We start from the raw sequence: 10,278 nt of genomic DNA, 5'->3' as shown, positions 1-10,278 counted from the left end.
TAGTTATAAAACTGTACAAATTGTTATTTTTTAGTCTATATTCAATTAAACCGGAAGTAAACTTTAGGAGAGGAAATAAAGAAGGCCTCACACACCCGACGCATACGGATGTTTACCCCACGCGCTTTCCCCTGGCCGGCCGATGGGATCGGACGGCTGGAGAGGCTCCGGAAGTGGATGGGGCTCGGCGCAGCGTGGTCCCTCTCGGCCTTGGCAGATAAGATCGTGGGAACTCACGCTTCCAGCTAGCCCCCTCTGTACTGCACTGTCTCGTCTCTTCTTCTGCGTGAGGTGTGAGCAACCAAACTTTCCAAGGTGGTCCCTCAGGCTCCTGTTAATCACATGCTGATCGAGGACTATCTATGAAATACTACAAATACTGCGGCTGCAGCCTGCTGCAGGCACAGGGATTTGTTTAGGGGTGATTCCTTGTCTACTAGTCCAGATGGGATCGACGAACGAGCTTAGGAGTTGCAGGCAGGAGAGCAAACAACGCAAGCACCCACGTCATTCACCCTGTCCGGCTGGTCGGTTTGTGGAATGATAAGTCTGACCGGTGATGACTTCGTTGTGAAAAAAAAATATTGTAATAAGTCCTAACTAAAACCAACAAACGAATATGCTGATTATCTATCCAGTCTTTTCTTCCTCGCAAACAAGAGAAGTCAAAATATTGTTTGTACAGCCAGGAATGAAAGGAAAATCCGAAACGGAGCGGCCGGGGGACAGATAAGAGTCCAGGGCCCTGTTTGTTTCCGCTTATAAGCGGCTTATCGGTGGAAATAAACGAAAATCCCGCCAAACGCTTTGCTTATTTCCACCGATTCTCACTTATGTGGTAAGCCTGCTTCAGAGATTTGAACTACGAGAAGCAAAAAGCGAAGCGAGAAAATCTTCGCTTAGATTATAATCAAGCGTGTCTGGGAGAAGCGGAAATCAAACAGGGCCCATGTTTCGCAAGGAACGCTTCTTCCTTACGTCCAGCTTATTGTTGGTAGATATACAGAGGAGGAATAAATCCCACCCGGAATTCCACTCTCAACACACAATTTGAGCAACCAAAACGTGTGCTCGCTATCTAATCTAAAACCAACAAACAGGACAGGATAACGTTCCGATCTCACACGGTGCTACAAATTCGACGCAGCATACCATAATCGTGACCCTCTGTGATCAGATCAGGATCAGGCAGGTGGGTGGGCAGACAGCAAGTCGGGTCACCTGAGCGACAAACAAGAAAAACACAGGGTTGTTCCCTCTGGCCTCCCTCCCCCATCCATCGCGAGCCCCTCTGGCCTCTGCTGCCCAGCTCGGCGTCTCTGCTTAAAAAACCGCAGCTTGCTAAAGCTTATCCCAACTCGCGCCTGCTCCTGCTGCTCCTACTTAAACAACGGATCGGCGTCCCCTGCTGCCCTGCAGCAGCTCTTGCGATCCCTCAAGAGCCACCACTCCACCCCGCACGCGACCCGAGGCCAAGAATCGCTTCGCTCCGTTCCGCCTCCCGATCCCAACCAGCGAGTGGCGCTACCCACGCCTCTCGCTCGAATCCTCCTCCCTGGGAAGGGATTTGCTTTCCTTGCTCCGTCAGATCCTTTTCTCCAGCCATTCCTACTTATTAGCTGGTGCTGGCGTGTGTTTGGGAGAGAGCAAGGTGGAGGGCAAATGCTGGTCCAGGAACTGGTCGTCGTCGGCGAGCACGCGGGATTCTCTTGTCCCCTGCCTGTCTGTCGAGGGAGGGAGGGAGGGAGTAGTGGCCGTCCCAGCTGGAGCACCTGAGACGCTTGCTCCTCCTCGGTCGTCTGGATTGATTTTGGCCGAAAGCTCTTGGGTTTTTCTTTCGGAAAGGGAGGGCCGCCTTTTCAGTTCGGTTCCTGATTATTACTTGCTCCGCCGATTCCATTCCTTGCCGAGATTTATCTCTTCTCTTCTCCGCCGGAGACTGGTGGATAGATCCTTTTCCTTCCCTGCCGGCCATTCTTGCTCAAGCTTTCTCCTCGGACCTCCAAACTGTTCGCCGGCCGGATCACAGATTGTCCAGGTTCCGGTGGCGATTTGTGTGCGAGGCGAGGCGAGTGGTGAAGATCGAATCTTGGTTGGGAGGTTCATCATCAGCTTGCTCTGATTCGGTGTGCGGGGATGGTGTCGAGATCCTACTCCAACCTCCTGGAGCTCGCCTCCGGCGGCAGCAGCGGCGACCCGCTGCCGCCGCTGGGGCGCCGCCTGATACCGCGCGTGGTGACGGCGTCCGGCATTGTGCCGGACCTCGACGTCTCCGACGACGACGCCGACGCGGACGCCGCCTCCGCGGCCTCCGACCACTCCGAGCACGCGCCTCTGGAGCGCGTCATCATCGTCGCCAACCAGCTCCCCGTGCGCGCCTCCCGCCGCGCTGGCGGCGGCTGGGACTTCGCGTGGGACCAGGATAGCCTCCTGCTGCAGGTCAAGGACAGCCTCCGCGCGCACCACGGCCGCGCGGACATGGAGTTCGTCTACGTCGGCGGCCTCCGCCACGACGTGCCCCCCGCCGAGCACGACGAGGTCGCGCACGAGCTTCTCGAGGGCTTCGGCTGCGTGCCCACCTTCCTGCCTGCCGACCTCCGCTCCCGCTTCTACCACGGCTTCTGCAAGCAGCAGCTCTGGCCACTGTTCCATTACATGCTGCCACTGTCGCCGGAGCTCGGTGGCCGCTTCGACCGACTCCTGTGGCAGGCCTACGTGTCGGTCAACAAGATCTTCGCCGACAAGATCCTGGAGGTGATCAGCCCCGACGAAGACTTCGTCTGGGTGCACGATTACCATCTCATGGTGCTCCCGACGTTCCTGCGCAAGCGCTTCAACCGGGTCAAGCTTGGGTTCTTCCTTCATAGCCCGTTCCCGTCGTCGGAGATCTACAAGACCCTACCTGTGCGTGAGGAGCTGCTCCGGTCGCTGCTGAATGCCGATCTGATTGGGTTCCACACTTTTGATTATGCCAGACACTTCTTGTCATGCTGCAGCAGGATGCTCGGGTTGAAGTACGAGTCGCAGAGGGGCTACATTGCTCTGGAGTACTACGGTCGGACAGTAACTATCAAGATCTTGCCTGTGGGAGTTCACTTGGAGCAGTTACAGTCAGTCCTCAACCTCCCGGAGCTTGGGGTCAAGGTTGGTGAGCTTCTGAAACAGTTCCATCATCAGAACCGGCTGCTGTTGCTTGGTGTTGATGATATGGATATCTTCAAAGGAATTAGCTTGAAGCTTTTGGCATTTGAGCAGCTCCTGATGCAGCATCCGGAATGGCGGGGAAGGGTGGTGCTTGTTCAGATTGCCAATCCAGCAAGGGGGCGGGGAAAGGATGTGAAGGAGGTACAGGAAGAGAGTGATGCGATGGTGAAGCGCATCAACGATGCATTCGGGCAGCCAGATTACCAGCCAGTGATACTGATTGATAAGCCTCTGCAGTTCTATGAGAGGATGGCTTATTATGTTGTCGCGGAGTGCTGTTTGGTTACTGCAGTGAGGGATGGCATGAATCTGATCCCATATGAGTACATAATTGCTCGACAAGGGAATGAGAAGATAGATAGTATCCTGGGTCTTGGTCCGGCTTCAAGGAAGAAGAGCATGCTTGTTGTGTCAGAGTTCATCGGCTGCTCGCCCTCCCTGAGCGGCGCTATCCGTGTGAACCCTTGGAACATTGATTCAGTGGCTGACGCAATGGACTATGCATTGGAGATGCCCGCAGGGGAGAAGGTGTTGAGACATGAGAAGCATCACAGATATGTGAGCACACATGATGTTGGGTACTGGGCGAACAGCTGCTTGCAAGATCTTGAGCGGATTTGCCTCGACCATAACAGGAGGCGTTGTTGGGGCATAGGATTCGGGCTAAAGTTCAGGGTTGTAGCCCTCGATCCAAACTTCAAGAAGCTTGCAGTTGAGCACTTGGTCTCGGCCTACCGGAGGACCACAAAGCGCGTCATTCTCTTGGACTATGATGGGACGCTGATGCCTCAGACTTCGTTCGGTAAGAGTCCTACCTCAAGGACGATAGACGTGTTGAACAGCCTTTGCCGTGACAAGAACAACACGGTCTTCCTTGTGAGTGCAAAGAGCCGGATGACTTTAAACGAGTGGTTCTTACCATGTGAGAGCCTTGGACTAGCAGCTGAACATGGCTACTTCCTCAGGTAATTTAAGTATTATTACTTCCTGCGGTTTCCATGCAGTTCGTCCTCATAATAAATTAATCTTGCAAATTGCAATGCCCATTGACCTTCTACTACTGGAGCACACTAATCACTAATGCTGTCAATGGTTGTAGGCTGAGAAGAGATGCAGAATGGGAGACATGCGTTCCTGTGATAGACTGCAGCTGGAAGCAAATCGCAGAACCTGTGATGAAGACGTATACTGAGACTACAGACGGGTCGACAATTGAGAACAAGGAGACTGCTATCGTTTGGTGCTACGAGGACGCTGATCCAGATTTCGGATCGTGCCAGGCCAAGGAGCTCCATGAGCATCTTGAGAGTGTGCTTTCAAACGAGCCGGTTTCAGTGAAAGCTGGACCCAACCTTGTTGAGGTGAAGCCACAGGTAAGCCTGCTTGCTGCTGCTCACAACAGTAACGGTTACTGTTAATTCAGTTAGCAACAGTATCATGCTAACGAAAATGCCAAATCGTGACCTCCCATCTGCAGGGCGTAAGCAAGGGCCTGGTGGCGAAGCGGATCCTTTCGACGATGCAGGAGCGGGGCGACCTGCTGGACTTTGTCCTGTGCGTGGGCGACGACCGGTCCGACGAGGACATGTTCGAGGTGATCATGACGGCGGCGAGGGGCATGTCCCTGCAGCCAGAGGCGGAGGTGTTCGCGTGCACGGTGGGGCGCAAGCCCAGCAAGGCCAAGTACTACCTGGACGACCCCGCGGACATCGTGCGCCTCGTCCAGGGTCTCGCCAACGTCTCCGACGACGACAAGACGCACGCCCCACCACTCGCCGCCGCAACAGCGGCGGCCACCATTACCGAGGTGAACCGCGGCACTGGATCGGCGCCCTACAGTTAGCTCTAGGCAGCATGAAACCTTTTGTTGGAGGAAGGGAAGACCGTGGCTCGCTGTTCCCAGGTGTACAAAATGCTCTAGGAATGTTCTGGTCCTTGTTCATGCTGCCTGCCTCGTCCTCGTCGTGGCCACGGCCCCTGTGTTCGGCTGGCGTGTACATAAACATAAGCCACTCGCCGAGGTCGCCGGTCACGTCGATATGTCGCCAGATTACTGTCGCTCTGGACTGAAGCTCCAGAGGTCGTTGCGGGCCGCGTTGCATTCCTTCCTTTTGTCTGTGGGTCGGACGGGTCGGGTGGTGGAGGCGTCAATAATTCCGGTCGCCACCCTCGTATCCCTCCTCGCTGCAGCAAATGATGGCGAGCAACAACAAATGGTGGACGGTGGTGGTGGTGGCTGCACTTGCTGACCCGCCGCACAGCAACAGCCAACAGCAGCAGCACAGTCGCCGCCTTATCCTGTTGCCTATCGGGGCAAAGGTCCTTCTGCCGGTCTAATCATCCGTGTTTAGCAACGAGGATACAAGAGATTCTTGCCCTCGATCGCCGATGGGTGGTCTCGGTGGATTACCAGCGCGTTTCGTCTTGGCCTTGGGTGGCCGGTTGCCGTCCTGATCCGGACACCTGTGTGCTCTGGAAGGCGATAGATACTAGGCTGGAGTAGAGTAGGGTGTAACTGCAAGTCACCTCGTAGCTGAATATGGTCTGTTCTCTGTTGTTGTGGTTGTCTACTGATTCGTTTGGTCAAGTCGTCCTGTACTGAACACACGCCTGGGTTGCGTTGAGCCGGAGCTCGACACGGCAGTAATCGTGTCGTGCCTGTGCAGGCCACAACTGCGTGATCTTTTTTTTTTCCAGTGCGAGCTAGTGCCTTTGCGGTTCGAGACGCTAGTTTTGCCGACTACAAGAGGCTTGGTCCGGCATCGCGCTGGCGGTGGCGTCTTGTCTCGTCGTCCCATCGCTACGACTATAAAGCTCCCACGCTGTTTGTTTTTTAACACTATTTAAATTATTTTTAAAATTGATACTGTTTTTTTTAATTAACATTTTTGGACGCGCCAACTGACATAGCATGGTCAAACCACTCTACCGTGCCATGCATGGCGGTGCGGCTAGGCTGCCACCGTGGCAGCGATCGGTGACGTGGCCTAGCTCTGCCACGTCATAGATCACGGTGCGACGGGCCTGCCACGACACAGATCACGGCGTGCCACCGATGCGCCATCGCGCACGGCACGATAGGCCCCAGTAAAGGCCCGCGACGCGACTCTCTCTTCCCTTTCTCTATCTCTCTCACTCGGCCCCAGTAAAGGCACGCCTGCCGCCCACGGCCCGCCGTCGCTCCCGCCACCGCCCTTGTTGTCGCGCCACGCACGCTGCCGCCGCCCTCACCGCCGCACCACGCTCGCCACCCGCCACCGCCCTCACTGCCGCGCTGCCGCTGTACACTGCTCCCCACTATCGAGCGCCCCTCCATCTATCTCGCATCCACCCGCCGCCACCGCCGAGGCTAGCGCCTACGCCTCCCCCCCCAGCGGCACCCGCCTCCCGGTCCGGTCTAGCGCATCACCCCCAAGAGAACGAGTGCACGCTGCTGCCGTGAGGACGAGCGTCGCCGCCGCGAGGACTAGAGCACGCTGCTCCCGGTAGGACGAGAGCCGTCGCCGCGAGGACGAGCACCGCCGCCGCGAGGACGAGAGCACGCTGCTGCCACGAGGTACTCCCCTTGTGTATTTATTGATTGAATCAAAATTGTTGTTACTTAGGGTTAAGATGCAAAATTAGTTTGAATGATTAGTTAGTATAGTTAGTACAGTAAGTTAGTACAATAAGTAAAGTTAGTAAAGTATAGTTAGTATAGTTAGTTTAGTTAGTATAGGCAGTATAGTAAGTTAGTATAGTTAGTAAAGTTAGTTAGTTTAGTTAGTACAGTTAGTGAGTCTAGTTAGTTATTGTATTTAGTATAATTAGTTGTTGTAGTTAGTCTTGTATAGGTGTTAATATTATATTAGTTAGTATAGTTATAGTTAGAATAGGTATTCAGTCGGTTTATTTGTTGGTTTCAGCCATGGTACAGTATTTTTCTCTCATAACAAATCAGCACCAACCGACCTTATCAGCCCAGAAACCAACCAGCGAACAGACTGATTAATATTACTATGGACAGTACGTATGACGATTTCGACGACTTGATGAAGTTTCTTGAAATGCTTTTGTAGATGGATTGTTGTGTTAGAGTTTTTTATGGAGGAAGTGTTATGAGAGAAGATGGTATATTTGAGGATATGGAAGAAGAATTGGAATGGTTTGATGAACCTCCTAGTTTTAAAGACCTTTGTGTCTGTTTGAATGTAAAGTTTAGCGATGATTTCATACTAAAGGGGAGGTTTGATATTGGGAAGACTAGGGCACACTATATCCTGATGCCCTTGGGTGACCCTGCTCACTGGTCCCGCTACAATAGGGTGCTCCAAGGTTCTAATGTGCCCATGACTGAGGTGATAATGGAGAATGGATACAGGATATAGGGTGTCCTAGACAGGCTGTCCATTGACGGTGTTGGAGGCAATGGGCAAGAATTGGGGGTCGAAGGGGGAAGCAACTCAGGGTAACATGGATTTAGACGGTCAGTTGACGCATGAGCAGTTTTATTCAAGTCAAGTAGGTTGTATAAGCAATGACTTCGATGTGAACGAGTTTGAACTGAAAGAGGAGGATAGGATCAGTGATGTAGTTAGCAGTGATTCGAACGATTCAGATGATGACTAGGGAGGTAGACATGCTATGCCCACACCGGTTGATGCCATGCTAGTACCTATTCATGGTATGCCATTACTAGTACCAACTAAGGTTTGCATGCTATCCAGGCTCAGGATAGACTAGTCACAGATTTGCCAGCAGATGATACCTCCTATGATTCATGGGGCAGAGAATTAGCGAAGCGCAACAGTATGTTCCACCACCACCTTACATAGCGACTGAGCTTGAGCAACTAAGATCGATAAACGTACCTTTCAGGGGCATTCCGAACTATAGGGATGTCAGCATGACAGATATGGCAGTTTGTGACACCGATCTCTAGATGTGTAGGAAATCATTGTATGACCATGAGAAAGAAATCCTTAGTAAGAGGATGATATTCAATACAATGTTAGAGATGAAGCTCTTCCTTTAGGACTATGTTGTGTATCACCATAGGCCGTACAATGTCACTCATTCGGACCAGGAGTTGAGGTATCACATGATATGCAAAAACGGTTGTATGTGGAGGTTAAATGCACGAAAGAGACAGAGTGATGGCAAGTGGAGGATAAGTAAAGTGGTTGAACCCCACACTTGCCTAACAAATAGAGAGAAGGAAAATCATCAGCAGCTCACTACACGTTACCTTGCCCGTTGTATATTGGGGCTCGTTGATGACAATAATGATATTTTGGTGTCTTTGTTACAACTGTCCATATATGGATTCGTTAAGTATGATGCGAAGTACGAAAAGGTTTTGCGTGCTAAGCAAATTGCCCTGACGATTCGTTGGGGTAGTTGGGAGGAAGCGTACAACAGGGTGCCCCGTTTCTTATGTGTAATGCATTACTACAACCTCGTTGCTTCAACGATCCTCGTTGCTTCAAGCCGTCTAGGTGGCGACAACCACCAAGAGTAACAAGCGAATCCCGCAGCAAAACACGAATACCAAGTGCATGTAGATGCAATCACTCAAGCAATGCACTTAGATTCTCTCACAATCTCATAAAGATGATGAATCAATGATGGAGATGAGTGGGAGGGCTTTGGCTAAGCTCACAAGGTTGCTATGTGTCGGTGTTTCGAACAAGCACTGGCTAGTAAATTTATAATTGTTGCGCGTTAGGCTCAGATGGTGTACTAAAGGACACAAGGTTTATACTGGTTCGGGCAGAACATCCCTACGTCCAATCTGCTGCTGCTCATGTTATTAGTACCAAAAAAGGTTCATAGTAGGGGATACAAACGGTCGAGAGAGGGACAGATCACAAGTCTCTGATGGAAAGGTCGAAAGGACACCAAGAGCTCGGTTACTGCTTGACTGTGTGTTGTGTGTCGAAAACGATTGATCAAAAGTTCGTCCCTTTAGTGGGGTGCCCTACCCTCTCTTTTATAGACCAAGGAGGAGCAGGGGTTACAGATGGGAGAAAGAGAAAAAAAATCAAAGGTAGAGAAGGTCCTTCGGGGGAGCTGGGTCTTCCTTTTCCCGTGTGCCTGCCTTGCTAACATGGCAAACTGTGTCAGGGATGGTGTGTTCGCTGATCCTTATAGGGCCATGCCCTGGCCTCTGTCAGTAAGTCTGCATCGTCGATCCACTGAAAGAAAAAGCATCTCTCATGGGCCTACACAACAAGATTCCAACAAAATATTAGTAGCCTACTTACACAAATGAAGAAAAAAATAGTGGAAACAATTATTTATATTAAAACGACTGCATGTGTAGAAGCAACGCGCAGCTGTGTCTGGATGTCTCAATTGAAACACGTCGGCCGAGAAACTACAATTACAGTTAGGGACAGGAAGGTCAGGAGAGACGGGGGCATCTTTGCTAGACGTGTCGGGGTATAATTCTCGAGGATGACCCCGTTTTCACCAAAACTCCTCCACGGATATATTTCTTGCATCTAACAAAACGGTTGTAATTTAACAAATAAAAATCAAACCATCACAAATTAATGTCGAGAACCATTTGCATTACAACAAATAAAATATAATCTACACTTTGGTGCAAACTCTATCTTAGATGAAAACATTAAAACTATATAAAAACTATACTTTGGTCAGTAAAAAATAAAATTTGGTACATCAATAGTATGTCCATATATTTATTCACATATAAAAGTTGAGATGCAAACTCAAACAAACAATATTCTTATAAAAATTGACCTTTGAATACATGATAATCATAATTCTAACTAACCAATCAACTTTAACATTAGCAATCCTAATCCTTCAATCCAACATTGTAACGAACTCATATTTTCCTTCGTACCCTAACTACTCATTCAAATCCTTCGATCCACCATTGAGGCCGAGGAGGAGCTTCATTACCTTGACAAGGCCGACGAGGAGCTCCGGGGAAGATAAGGAGGGAGACAGCAAGGGAGGGTACGACCAGCGGCTGCCGGCGGCGGGCGTGGGCGAAGGGCGCGGGCGTCTGGTGGCGGCGGGAGCGTGAAAGGAAAAGAAAGGAACGGAGAGAGGGAGAGAGCC

At 51.1% G+C, this 10,278-nt stretch overlaps 1 protein-coding gene across 1 annotated transcript; it reads left to right on the top strand.

The window, feature by feature from the left end:
* The first annotated feature begins 1,097 nt into the window (after positions 1 to 1,097).
* LOC136533610 (alpha,alpha-trehalose-phosphate synthase [UDP-forming] 6-like) lies at positions 1,098 to 5,784 on the top strand. The gene is made up of 3 exons (XM_066526161.1): positions 1,098 to 4,169; positions 4,304 to 4,577; positions 4,682 to 5,784. The coding sequence occupies exons 1-3, from the start codon at positions 2,137 to 2,139 to the stop codon at positions 5,045 to 5,047; spliced, it is 2,673 nt and encodes an 890-aa protein (XP_066382258.1). The 5' UTR covers positions 1,098 to 2,136; the 3' UTR covers positions 5,048 to 5,784.
* Positions 5,785 to 10,278: the final 4,494 nt, after the last annotated feature.

The sequence above is a fragment of the Miscanthus floridulus genome, unplaced genomic scaffold, assembly GCF_019320115.1.
Source record: "Miscanthus floridulus cultivar M001 unplaced genomic scaffold, ASM1932011v1 os_1010_1_2, whole genome shotgun sequence".
Classification (NCBI taxonomy): domain Eukaryota; kingdom Viridiplantae; phylum Streptophyta; class Magnoliopsida; order Poales; family Poaceae; genus Miscanthus; species Miscanthus floridulus.
The sequence above is the reverse complement of the archived record's forward strand: the minus strand, read 5'-3'. Positions and strand labels throughout refer to the sequence as shown.

What these genes read in the sequence shown, in the direction of transcription:
- LOC136533610 (XM_066526161.1), top strand. Translation starts at nt 2,137, where the DNA reads ATGGTGTCGAGATCCTACTCCAACCTCCTGGAGCTCGCCTCCGGCGGC. An exon ending in GAACATGGCTACTTCCTCAG is followed by an intron (nt 4,170 to 4,303) that starts GTAATTTAAGTA and finishes CAATGGTTGTAG; the next exon opens with GCTGAGAAGAGATGCAGAAT. An exon ending in TTGTTGAGGTGAAGCCACAG is followed by an intron (nt 4,578 to 4,681) that starts GTAAGCCTGCTT and finishes TCCCATCTGCAG; the next exon opens with GGCGTAAGCAAGGGCCTGGT.